This window comes from Tinamus guttatus, unplaced genomic scaffold, assembly GCF_059628265.1.
Source record: "Tinamus guttatus ecotype Peru unplaced genomic scaffold, ASM5962826v1 Tinamus_guttatus_pri_ptg000245l, whole genome shotgun sequence".
Lineage (NCBI taxonomy): Eukaryota > Metazoa > Chordata > Aves > Tinamiformes > Tinamidae > Tinamus > Tinamus guttatus.
Window position 1 is genome coordinate 878,699 of NW_028288779.1, and position 13,712 is coordinate 892,410.

Here is a 13,712-nt window from a genome sequence, read left to right on the forward strand (position 1 = left end):
TCAACTTGTCGTCCACCATGACACCCAGGTCTTTCTCCGCAGAGCTGCTCTCCACAAGCTCGGTCCCCAGCCTGTACTGGTGTCTGGGGTTATTCTTCCCCAGGTGCAGGACCTTGCACTTGGCCTTGTTGAATTGCATGAGGTTTCTCACCGCCCAGTTGTCCAGTCTGTCCAGGTCCCTCTGGATGGCAGCGCAGCCCTCCGGGGTATCGGCTACTCCTCCCAGTTTGGTATCATCAGCAAACTTGCTGAGGGAGCACTCTGTGCCTTCATCCAGGTCATTGATGAATAAATTGAACAGGATTGGACCAAGGACTGACCCCTGGGGGACCCCACTAGGGGGGAATCCCCAAAGCTGTGCACAACTGTTGCTGTATCCCTGGAGACAGCTAAACTTACCATCCTCCATTTTCTTTAAGGCCTTCAGGCATCTAAAGTTATGCATCTTCTTACAACTAAAAGCACATCACTAAGTTCCAGCTTTGCTGCACAATAACTTCAGTGACTTTCACGACAAAATAGTGCTTTTATTGGATTTCTTGTGACCACATTGTACGGTGAAACAGCAGGCTCTTTGCATACGAGATCTGTGAATCCTAGAGAGGTCTGAGCTGGATCAGAAAGGGTCTCTAAGCTCATGTCATCATTAAAATAGGCAGAGGAAGTTTCTTGTTATAATCTGGACAATGTTTGGCTATCATTAGCATGACAAGTGCCTGAAATTGATAATCAGTGTCACCCTTCTGAGAGAAACAGGGGCCACAGCACAGCATATGAGGAAGTTTCCCTCTTTCACAAATGTATGTATACCCATATATATATATAGTCAGACATACCCACATACATTTTATGTATCTTACATAGAAACATGGAATTCTAGGCATATATACTCTCTGTGCCTATAAAAATATCCATGAACAAGATTTGGAACTAATCCAAGGACAAGATTTGGGACTAAAATCATTGCTGGTACAAACCATGGAAATCACTGTGGCCTAAAACAAGCCAGAGTTTGGCAGTAGGTTGTGAATACATCACTAATGCTTCAAACTGCGTGGGCGGATAAGTTTGCACATGTGTCATCTGAAATCTTTGCTTGTAACCTAGCGAGAAGTGCTAAAAGGAGTGTAACAAGCATTCCCATAACAAGTGAAGAGCTCACAGGTGACTTATTTTTGGTCAGTCTTGATGGAGGGGATGTTATCTTGTGGTGCTTTAAGGTGCTTGAGTGCTTAGTACTGTGGCATGCCATACTCTGTTCTTGGTACTGTGACTGCTTATAAACCATGAAAAACATGGTTTATAAAACATGACTGCTCACCAGGGAAAAAACATCTAATGATTTCTTACTCATGACAAGGTTTATCACTGAGAGTACTCATGAGGGTACATAATTAGCTTTCCTTGCATGCCATTTTCAGTGGCTTGCTTAAATAACACGTAAGCATATGAAAAGAACCTGACATTGGCCATTTGGGGACTTAATATACTTACTTTTCTTAAACTGTGTTCTTGAGCCATATTTACTGTGAGGTTGTTCATGTGAAAGACACATGTCCTTGCCAGAAGCAAGATCTGTTTTACACAAGGCCCCATGCAACCAGTCACCATTGCTACAAGGACATCCGTTAACCCCCTTCTGTCCCCACTTCCAACAATGACAACCAGATATCACAGAACAAAACGACTGAGTGACCAGCCAAACCACACTGACAGAAAGGACATCATGCAGAGCATCAGAGTGAGCAAGTGATACTGAGGAGGACATCCATTCCTGGGGGTACATTATAGTGGCTCATGAGACTGCCAATGACCAAGGAGATTCCTTGCATTGCAGAAGGAAATGCAAGGAACAACAGCGGCTAAGAAAAAGAAAATGCAGCTGGAAAAATATCTTCCATTGCAGGCAAAGGTGAAGTCGTCATAACAGAAACACAATAGAGAGGATCACTGCTTTTCAGAAAAATCTTGACCAAGATTAAGAACAAGGAAGAACATTCCCACAACTGCCACCATCTATTTAGCTGGAGATGTCAGGGTTTGTTTGAGATGTCATAGGACAGATGCCCGTGGTCTGGTATTACAGGTGACTGACTGTTCTCTCACACTTGCCAATTAAAATGACAAAGAGCTGCCTTTACTTTTAAGGCAGGTATATTGCTCTCAACTCAATTTGATAATACCTAAACATACCTGAAAAGAACTGTCTCTATAGCAGACATGCATCTCTTATCATTGCAATTTTGAGTGTGCTTTGTATGGGGAGGTATTACTACTGCTCTCAGACTCCCTAAATGGAAAAGAAGCCTCTCCTATAATCTAAATAACCAGAATTCCTACTGACTTTCCTTTTACCTTTCATTTGCCCTGCAAGAAAAGGAGTCTTTTCGCAGGGAACCAAGAGACTTCACTTTGCAGTGGAAGCCATGAGAAACTTTAAAGACTCCAGAACTGCATATGCACCATGAGTGGAACTAGATCAACTTGACCCCCTTATTTTTCACACAGATTAAAAATAATCATATCTTCACTTTACAATTGATAGTTTTTTATGGCATGATAATTGGGGAAGGCTGTCCACCACAGCAATAAATACTCACTGTTTACGGTACCTGCTAGTGCATTAATATTATTCAATCCAACAGTGGCTCCAGCCAATCCTTGGAGAGTACCCAGAGAAGTCAAAGAATTCATGGCTGCACCAGCTGTGGAATTAGCAGTTGATGCAGCCACTAAAAGAGAAAAAAAAAGACAAAATTAAGATAATGTTTTGCTTATTTTAACTGAACACAAAATAGCTTACAATAATGCTGGATGCAATAGGGCTCTCTAGAAGAAAAAAACCTTATTCAATAAATTATTAAAATGACTACTAAAATGATAGTGTGGATGAATCTTCACCTTTAAAGATCAGATGACAAAATTTAGCACTGCGCTATTCCTTGCAATGTAATACAGAAATGGTAAGTGTGAGACCAGGCACTTTCTCAAAGGTCAATCAACCCATGTTGATCTGCTAACTAAGTGAATTGAGATATCGCCATTTCTTCAATACTGCCACTGTGGAGGAGAGAGGGGAAGCTACTCATATTAATGTTGTTACACAACTTCTTTTTTCTTCTGTGCTCAAGTCTGCTAAGTGAGATTTGAATTAAAATTTCTAAGTGAGACACTGCAGGGCACCGTATGAATATAATGTAAACCTTTGAAGCTTACAAAAAGAAATATGACCAACAAAACACAAAATATAATTATTATCCATTTTGCTTCAGACTTCCAGTCTATATTTGGTCTAGTTTGATTTGGCTTTAGTCCTATGTTTTAGTCCATGTTTTCGATTATGTTTTCAGCCTATGTTTGTAACTACTCATGTAGATGCACCCCACACATGATACATCTCTCAAAACTCTGTCCCAGAGGGGACGCTGAGGCTCAGGTCATCATAGCTGTTATGCCAAGGTAATGTTGAAGATGGATGAGATGAATCCACAAAACTATGTGGTTCAAGAAGATAGAGAGCCTCACTCTCCAGCACAGGGAAGCAATAAGGCTCCTTAAATCTATCCCGTAAGACAGTTTGGATGAACTAGAAATGTGTCTCTCTCATAGAGGATCTTGAATAACTAGCATAGATTAAATACTTAACTTACAGGTAGCTAAAGTTAGATCAGATGAATCACAGTCATAAGAACTGTGGAAGCAATTAGATTTTTAGCTTGTCTCCTGAGCCTACTTTAGTGCATTGATCACAAGGTCACTTTTTCTTTTCTTTTAAAGAGCTAAATTATCTTCTGAAAAGTGAACACTTTAAGTCAATGCTTCCTTAATGCTTTACCAGGTGCATGTAATCTCTGCTCCATGCTCCTTGCTTCTGTATATTTGTTGGCTGCAAAATGCTTAAGATCCCTTTTACTGTGACGCTCCTCAGGGCTGTCACCATCAAGCACCATCAAACCCCTCACCTTACTCAGAGAACACTGAAGAAAATGAAGTCTCTCTGGGTGCCAGGATCCACCAAAAAAGCAGGAAGCAACTTTTTCATGCTCTATGGACAAACTTCAAAGGTCTAACTCATGCATTAATCCTCTTTTAGAACCTCAACACTCACCAGACCCAACCCTGAGTCCCTCTCACCAGGCCACAGAGACAAGTGGACTCTGATGGAGTGGATGTGGGGACATCTGGAGCTAACAGCAACCTGGGAACCTCTCCTTGTTCCCACACTTCCCTAGCATCTGTGATGTTAATTCCAATAGTTACTGTATATTTTGTGCATAGAAGAAGCTTTTACTATTCAATCTCTCTCCACAAAGCAATAATAAGTCAATAATGTTGTTGATTAAAAAAATCCTCAAACAAGTTAAAAATACCCCCTTTTGTCAGATAATGTTGGTACCAACAGAGAAGAGAAAGAAAATAATCAAAGCGAATGGATGTCAGTGAATTCCCTGTGACTAGCATCACTCTATGTTTTAGTTCATGTTCATTAGCAGATCACTTAAATGCAGCACATAAACCTCAAATCTAAAGGATCTGATTGGTTTTAACTGGGCTGAATCACATCCAGTTCTGTTTCAGAGGTGTATTAACCTTGCCTCTGGAGAAAACACATATATTTAAGAAATGAAAGAAAGGGGGGCTAGGAAACCATTTGCCTGAAAATTACATTAAAGCTCTTGGGGAAAAGTAACTCCCCTGAATGACAGCCATACGCTCCTGGATCGTTACCACATCTGCGGGAGAAGGCAGAAAAGAAAGGATTCAATTCTTCCTTCTTGCACAGTCTTGAGTGCATCATGGTGGCTCTGATCATAGTCCACTGCTCAAGCACTGGCTTCGGTACTGACAAGATATGGGGCTAATATCTCCTTTTCCTTGTATTCTTTTCAAGTTTCTCTCTTCCACCAGACCAACACAGAGCAGGTATAGTTCTCCCATTTGATGCTCTAATGCAGATTGCCCTCGTTTGCCTAAATAATGACTTCCCATACCACCAATGTACTGGTTGGAGCACTGAGGAATCTCAGGAATCAGCATTTTCTGGTTGCAGCTATTCTTTTGCTTAGCAGTGGTCTCTCTTACAGAACCACTGGGATAGAGTTTTTTCCTCTGTGGCTTCTTTTTGCTTGGAGGAAAAAGGAAGTGAACAACTGCTGTGGTTTATATTAGGTTACTGAACGTGTGGGAAAGAGAAATGAAGGGATCTCCTTTCTTCAGGACACTTGTAAAGAATGAATCCAGCTCCTTGTTCCCGGCGAGGCTTCCTGAGAGGCCCCATGCTAGATACCTTCCTTCTCTTTAATGAATCCTGCATACATAAAGTACATACGAAGACACTGATGAGCTAAAATACCACCTTAAAGGGTGCCATAAAAGGTCTAAGATTTAGAGACAGTTGACAACTTGTCACAAACTTGTCCTGGATAATTGCCAACAGGTAGTGGGTGGTTCATGGGTCTCCTTGTCCCCCAAAAAACTTTTAGAGGGAGATGAAACAAAAGCCAGTGTCTTACAAGATATGTGTGGAGATTTATGCTAGCTGGAAGTTTTTATCTCACGTGCTCCCAGCATATGTTGGAATTCATCTAGAGACAAGAGCGATGCTTCTGCTGTCCTTTGCCCTTTTCTAGTTTATTTCGACCAAAATGACTGCTTAAAAAATTGTTACATATACAGAACCAAAGGGAAAAAAGAAAAATTGCATGCCTTGTGGTAACGGTGGCTTGCTGCACTCCTCATTTGAGGAACCTGTATAACTCTCTCATGTCAGCAAAGCTCCTGGCTGCTCAGAATAATGGCAAAGGAAGCATAGCTCACTGTCGGAGCAACGTTATTTTATATTTACAGCTTTTAGTTGTCCAGATGACAAAAATAGATTGGATACCTACAGAATTTATAAATTGGTTTCTACCAGTCTCCCCTGCTGCCAAATAAATTAGAAGAAAACATTTCATGTCTCTCTCCATCCCCCACGCCAGAACATTGCTGCTCTGAATCGAATCACTTCATAGTGGTGCTTAATAAACAGTAGGCATCTGTCTCTGGTTTGCTTGGACAGCTTGATGCACAGAGCTAAAACACCACTAGAAATCTCTCTTTTTATGCTACTGGTTCATCAGCATTTGGTGAAGCAGTAAGAAAAAACTGAAGCACAAAAAAGCACAAATGGCTTAGGCTCCTGGAGTTGCTCTACGTGGCACACCTTGTAGCCACAGCAGTGAGTTTATTATTTTTCACTTTACACTGGGAATTTTACCTTTCCCTCCTAAAAACCTATACATGTCAGAGTGTCAATATGTTTCCAGATTGGCATTAGCCATGACAGCTAACATTTAAGCTAGAAGGAAAAATGCAGCTGACTGGAGCTCCCACTTTGTGCATACTGGTTGAAGGTACAATGGTCAGAGAAGAACACTTTTTTTTTTTTTTTTTACCATCTGCACTGGTTATTTCCCTTGTCCTTCATAATTTTTAAGCTCTGGATAAATATCACAACAGGACAGATAACATTTTGTCTATTCAAAGGAACTTCCTCCTCTGAAGCATCAAGGACTGGAATAAGGGGGATAACTTTCTCAAAGGCAGATTCTTGCTCAACCAGAGACCATTGGCCCCAATGCAGGAGTTACTGGGTGGACATTTTTAGCCTTTGTTGGAAGAGTTCAAATACATCACAGCACGGTTGAGATTGCAAGGGACCTCAGAGATCATATAGTCCAACCTTCCTGCTCAAGCGGGGACACGTAGAGTACATGCTCAGGATATTCTCCACTGACCCTAAAAATCCATTCATATGTGGATATAATATCCCTGCATTGAATAAAGAGATCAGTTTAGGCTTATAAGACCAAGGAGTTGTCCTGTAACCTGTAGACAAGTGTGCTCTGTTTCCTGCAGATGTGCTGCATTCTGGTCACCTGCTGCCTTCTCCATCCAGGACACATACAGAGACTTCATTCACTTTCACATCTTCAACCATGAAAAGTTAAGATGTCTAAAAGTACTTATTTTCCTGTTAGCCTCTACTCTTTCTTCTTAATTGACCCCTCTAGTCCCACAACCACATTTCTGTCTGAATCACTCACAGCCACCTCTTCTTTTTTTCCAAACTCAACTTTACTTTAAAAGCCACACACCTTCAAACAATACAAATAATATTCGCAAGAGCTGGAAGCATTTCTATATTTAGTGGCAGGTATATTTTCAACTATTCTCCATCAACATTTATTTCTGTGTGTATCAGGTTATAATGCCTTTTAGGTCAGAGACTAGAAATGGGTCATTTCCCTCTTAATTTCAATTCCTTAAAACTATGCTGACCTAGAAAAACACCCAGCATTAGCTTATAAACACTTGGCCACTCTGTTGGATGGTTTAAGTCCATAGTGTCATGATAATTTAAATCAGCTGGATTTACATCAGCTGGAAACCTAGACTCAGCATAACATCTAGGAAAGGCAACGATGTGGAAATATTTCTTTGGCTTTGCTGTGCACACTGTGGCTGGGATTAATTTCCCCACTGTTGGCAGCTCATGGTTAGTTTAAGGTAGTTCAGTCTGAGCTATTCTTTTAGCTGTCTCTGAGGTTAAGAGACCTCCAATTCAATCAGTCTATCTTTAAACTTCTGCCCAGGGTGGACGGAATTGCGTCCTGGAAGTGCCTGTTTCCATTGACTGAGATGGTGAACTCAGTCAACACAGACTTTTCCGAAAAGAGATATGAGGTGCGATGGATCCTGCCCTTCTAGTCAGCTCTTAATTATGTTACCAACCTGTCATGTTTAAGCAATTCATGTGCCTTTTCCCTGTACACAAAACCAATGACAAATCATGCAAAGTCAGGCATTAGAATGTAGTCACCTCAATCAAATCCCAGGCTCTCAGGATTGTCTGAATCCACAGAGCTTGCACACTTTTTTTTTTTTTTCCCAAAGCACACTCGATCAGACAAAGCAATTATACAACAGGGACTAACACAGCATTACCATATAGGACACAGCAGGATGACAAAGACAACGTAGGATGGTCTTGCCGAAGACCATGCAGGATGAACAAAACCATTAGGTGGATCTCAGATAGTACTGGCGCCTTTCCCAGTTTTGCAGAAATCTGCCTCAGATTTTTGTGGTATCTTGGACAAAGCACTTTCTTCCCATATGTTTGGCTTGTCTCTAGAAGACCATATTCCAGAGGCTTTCTACTATACATATGAATTTGCTGCTATCAGTGTGACACTGAAGCACTGCCTGATAATACTCCCAGACAAACTATGGGTCCTGTACTGAGGTATTAAAAAGATCAGAGAGTCATTCCAAAGATTTCAAGTGAGATTTCTTTTTAGAAGCATTACTTTTGTTTTAGGGCAGAACTAAAAAAGAGAATAGGCAAAGGCAAAGTACAACTTCAGTTCTCCATCTGCACAGAGGGTTGATGTGGCACATTCACCACTTCCTCCATGTGAAATGAGACACCAACACTTTTGGATCAGAACCAACTTTCTGGTGCTGCAGGGCTTTAGGGCAGCTTTGAGTCTGGCTGAAGTTGCATTAAGGATTCTCCTTGCCAAAGGGAAGTTCATCTGGATGCTACAGATCTGCTGTGACACTTCCCTTATCTCAATGCAAGAGAGGTGGCCAAACCAAGCCTGGTTCCCCAGCTACTGCTGATCTATTTTCTTATCACATCTGGCTTAGTCACTTATAAAGGACGTGCGTACATTAAAAATAAACTGTCCTTTTCAGCTGTAAAACACAATGTTGTTCTTTCTTGTTTTACTGGAAAGTTAGGGGGGTGCCAGGGGTCAATAGCACCCCAAAATTTGAGGATCAGCATTTCTATTTTTCTAAGCATTAGACCTTCTGGAGAAAAACATTCTTTGTTTTGGGAGTCTCCGCTGTCAAATCTCAATGGGTTGTGTCTGAGTCCTGAATCCTTTTCCTTGCACTGAATCTGGGTGTAATCATATTGCTGATTTTCTGCTGCCTTCCTTAGCTCACTGACTGCAGGGATGGATAGAACGGACCTGCCCTAATCTGCTCCTGAGGAAAGGGCTTCAGAAGGACCTACACAGGCAGAACTGGCCCAGAGGAACTTTATGGAATGTAAGGATTGATGCAGCTCTGCATCTGGGAAGGAAGGATCTGGAAGTCAGGTTGTTCTCAACTGAAACAAGAGGGGATATAAGGAAAACCGTTTTCCACCATGAGGACAGTGAAGCAGATTGACCAGTCTCTGTCCTTGGATGTTTTCAAGACTCAACTAGATCAAGCGCTGGATCTAGACCACCTAGTCTGATCCTGCATGAAGCAGGAGGTTGGCCTAGAGACCTCCACAGGGACCTTCCAAACTGGATTCTCCTATGATCCTATAAAAATAGAGCAATGCAGTAGATGAATAAGAAAAGTAAGGCAACTCTGAGGTAGAATGAAGAACGAAAGCAAAAGAATGAGTATAGGTTGGTAGAAAAGTGAACAAGCAGCAAGGAAATCTGCACTTAAATGCCACTTAACTCTTGCCTGTGCTTGCAGTTCTAGTCTGCCACAACTATTTTGTGTGTTTCCAGGGCTAGGTGTACATCTAACAGAATAAGGCTTAGACCTTGGTGGATTCCTTTAGGTTTTACTGGAACACAAAATATAAGCATAGTAGAAGAATATAACAAAATGTAAGGGGGAAAAAAAGCATAAATGCAGCAAGAAAAGAAAATGAAAATCATTTTAATACTTCTAACATCTCCCCAGTCAGTGACATGGAAAAGAGAAATGATAAGATTTGGGGACAAAGGGAGCATTAAACCCAAAGAAAAATCTCTAGTTTTAGCAAGCTGAATTTAACATCATTTGTTTACCACCAAAAATCTCTTGGGTAAACAGAATATTCCTTTGTCCCTTCGTTAGTACAAGGATAAGAAAGCCAAAAGAGAACACCGGATTTAAGGATAATCAGATTAAGGCTGTGTTCTCTGTTTCCATTCTAATATTTAGTTGCAAAACCGAATGCGGCTTGCAAACATGTCTTGCAAATTGTATCTAAACGAGATGAATGTCTGCTAGCCTGAGTGAAAGATTAAGCATTCTGGCCAGAGTCTAGCTATGTTGGACAGGGTCTGTGCAAACTTTCAATTTTAGTCAGATCTCCGGCATCCTACTTTGGTCACAGGACTTCCTTAATCAGAGATAAAAGGCACTCAAGAGTAGAGAAGTTTCTTATGTAATGGGGAATCTGAACTACTGATCTGGTCTTATGCAGGATTTTGGCCAGATCTGATCTTTCACGTCCAAGGTCAACCCATTAAAGTATCGCCTCTACATCACCCTAACAACAACTGGTTGTTTTCAAGAGTTGGAGGCCAAGAACGACATTCGTAACACACAAGCTAAGCGTTTCTGATGGAAAAGAGCAGTGACTCAAGTATATGATGATAGAGCTTATGAAAAGAAAATTATAAACATGGGCGTGGGGGAAAAGTGGGAAAGTCAATCACACCGCCCATGTGACACTGCTCTCACCGATTTGCAGTTGCATTTGTGGCTGAAACGAGCACAGTCGACGGGTGCTGACTGCATAAGGAACATTTTAGAGGGTCAGAATAATTAAGCGATGACAGAGGCATCATCCTTATTAGATAATCACAACCCAGGGGCATTAATGAACGCTGAGTGTCTCTAATCCCATGGGGTCTAATTATTCTGTGATAATAACCACACCTCCAAGTTTTAATTTATTCTCTTGGAGAATCTTGCGGGGGGGGAGGTGGGGAAAAAGGCAACATTTTAATATTTTTGACGAAAGAAGATGTGGTTGGCCTTACAAAAGGGCTCATCAGTATTCTAATCTAACGAATGTGTGTGATTGGCATTAAATTGTCTGCCCTTTATGGTGCTCTCCAGTCAATGTGGGTATTCACCCCTACTCAAACTGGTGGTGTCACAGCCATACAATAGCACAGCATTGCGGCAGGCAGGTTTTGGGGGCAATTTTGGGCAAGAGAGGTGGATTTTTGCAGGCAAGAGAAATTAATTCTCCATAAGCTCCTCTAATCAGCACATTACCAACAGCCTGGGTAGAGAAGGGAAAACTTGCTCATTTACTAGTATCTCTGAAGTGCTGTCTGACATGTCAGAGAGGAAGATTTTAGTGAGTTTAAGTGCTCTGCCTGTGCTCAGATAGAATAAAATAAAAGTGACAGACACACTCCAGGGAAAGAGAACTGAAAAGCTAGAGAGCAAGGAAGAGTCAGGGGGGAACGAGCATGACAATATAAAAAAGCATATCCTAATACCACAGCCTTATCCCAAATAAGTCAGCATTCCTCTCTTCATTAATCACAGATGAACTATTCCTGTGAAGGATTATCCATCTCTTCTCACAGAACAGGGACAGAGAAGGACCGGGCCAGGCAGCTCCATGGAAAGGGGGAAGGGAGCACGGCAGACTCTCCATGATCTCGTCCATGAGTCTGTACACTCGTTTGCCAATAAGAGAGCCAGCGGGATGGAGGGAAAGAGAGAAGTCCTTCCCCGTGACGATCCTTTGGGCTAAGCTTTCTGAAACCTGCCCTGGCATTCCCAAGGCCCTGTGAGTTCATGCTCTTCTGCTAGGAAAGGGAAGCACAGCGAGGTGGAACAGTTCATTCACTTGATTTGCAAGGACAGAAGGAGGTATCAGGTATTCAGAGCTTTCAAGAACTTAGACTCCTAAATCCATATTTCCCAGCAGCATGTGGGTCTTTAGGGGCTAAGGAAGCTCTGTGAGCTCTGTAACTTATGTTACAGACTAACTTCACGTTTCCAATTGTCTTTAAATTACGGTGTCTGCGCCAAAGACCTTCCATAGCTCTACAAAGGAGAAGGAGAAAACAGAGCAGATGGTGGAAATACTTATCACTTGGCTACTTTAGTAGTCTGTTTTTCTGTTCCATAAGTTTCCACCAAACCCCTTTATCTATCAAACCTGTTATTTTAGCTTGTCAGGCTTGTGCACATCTTTGTGAATCTATTGTCTTTAAGAGCATGTTTTCCTGCAAGATTATGGTGATGGAAGGCGAACAAAAATAAACAGTTAATATTTTGTGTCAGTTCCACTGCAACTTCTGTTTTGTTTGAAAAGCATTGCTCAGCGAAGACCATCTACCTTCACAGAATACTAAAAATTATAGGTTCTCTTTCTGCCCTTTGTGTGCAGCATATTATCCGTGGTCTACAACCGACAAGAGTGATAAACATCTCTTGGTTCTGGGTGGGAGGTACATGAAAGAGAGGAGGGGAAGGGAGTTAAACGCAGGGCTGTCTGGAGGACAACTTCATTGCTACCCATTAGATAATACCACCTGTAACTTGGCTGAATTCAATCAAACTCAAACCCCACACTATGAAGAAAATAAATAATTACTGGGAATCTGTGGCTCTGTTTTATTCAGCAGGCCCAAAAGCAGTGGCTTATATTCACTAGAGAGCCAACGAGTCTGCATCAGAACCAGAGTGTTAGCGTTTCTCTGCAGAACCACTACGTTCCCAGGCACTACATTTTTTCTATGTTAGTCTCATGTTTATTAACGTTATCTAGCACTATTTGTGCCCTGAGATTGCTTGGACACTCAAGCCCTGGTGCCGCGTTGACCTCCATGCAGAGATACTTCAGCATACAACCACTTTAAAATGGCTTGCCAGAGAATTTGTGATGGAGGATCAATAAGGCTCCACTTGAACCCAGGATCTCCTGCCTGGAGTACAGGCTTTTCACACCGCCTCCCATGTACTTGTGATATCTCTGACATACTTTCACCACCAAGTAATAATAAACAACAAGCAGCAGCATCTGTCGATAAAAGAACTGTTAGCGCCTGAAGAGTGTGGGCCTAGAGTTTAAGATAAGCAATATTTGGGTCACAAGAATGCTCATCACATATGTGTATGGCAATTCCAAGTGTAGTAAGGAGGAGATATCTGATTCTTCTTGAGTCCCAGCTCTCTGTTGCATCTGAGATCAAGTAAACTGCCCTGAGGAGGTGTTTGTCTCTCCACGGCTACAGGAAGAACCTGAAGGATGTATTTTAGACCAGCTACTTAACTTTATGATAGTCAAGCTCTCATACAATAGAGGGGAGATAAACCATAGATTGAAAATTTGAGAATCTTAGGCAAAGGAGTCTGGAGTCCAAAAAATGCATGATAATGATTTCCACGTGGAGATGTGGGGTTTTTAGTGGGATGGGCAAGTAAAGCTCCATGCCAAAGCACATGGGCTCAGGGGACATTCATTCCACTCTGCAGGCAACGGGCCTCAGAGATGGTCTGGGTCCAGATGAAGTAACTCACCCCTGTACTGGGTAGTCCATTTGTGAAGTTACCTATTGGGTCAGTTTTATTCATATTGCACATTTGGGTTTCACCGACCTCAAAGGCCATTAGTAAGGCAGATCAGGCTCTATTTTATACATGGTTTTAAATCCATGGTGTTGCTGGAGCTACTGCTGTTTGGCCAGTATATTAAAAAAGCAGTGGACCCATATTGAATCCACTAGACCTTTTCTTACAATCCTGCAACAATTTAGGCTGAAGGCATCCACAGACACTAATTCCCATTATATTCCAGAGTTTATCTTGCCACGGGAAAACAGACGGCGGGTATCCATGAACACACTCAGAATTCAGTGCAATGACGGAGCTGCACTGGCAGTAGTAAACTTAAAATATTTGAAAACTCCTTCAAG

The 13,712-nt window shown here is 41.8% G+C and overlaps 1 protein-coding gene across 12 annotated transcripts in view; it reads right to left on the minus strand.

The window, feature by feature from the left end:
* CELF2 (CUGBP Elav-like family member 2) overlaps positions 1-13,712 on the minus strand; it is a 311,231-nt gene that overhangs the window by 13,024 nt on the left and 284,495 nt on the right. For 9 of the 12 annotated variants that reach the window (XM_088526296.1, XM_088526301.1, XM_088526298.1 and 6 more), the window contains one exon: positions 2,613-2,732. In XM_088526296.1, coding sequence (XP_088382422.1) covers positions 2,613-2,732 — 120 coding nt within the window. Of the gene's footprint in view, positions 1-2,600; positions 2,733-13,712 lie in introns of all 12 variants that reach the window. The other 3 variants (XM_088526300.1, XM_088526295.1, XM_088526303.1) reach the window with 1 other exon arrangement.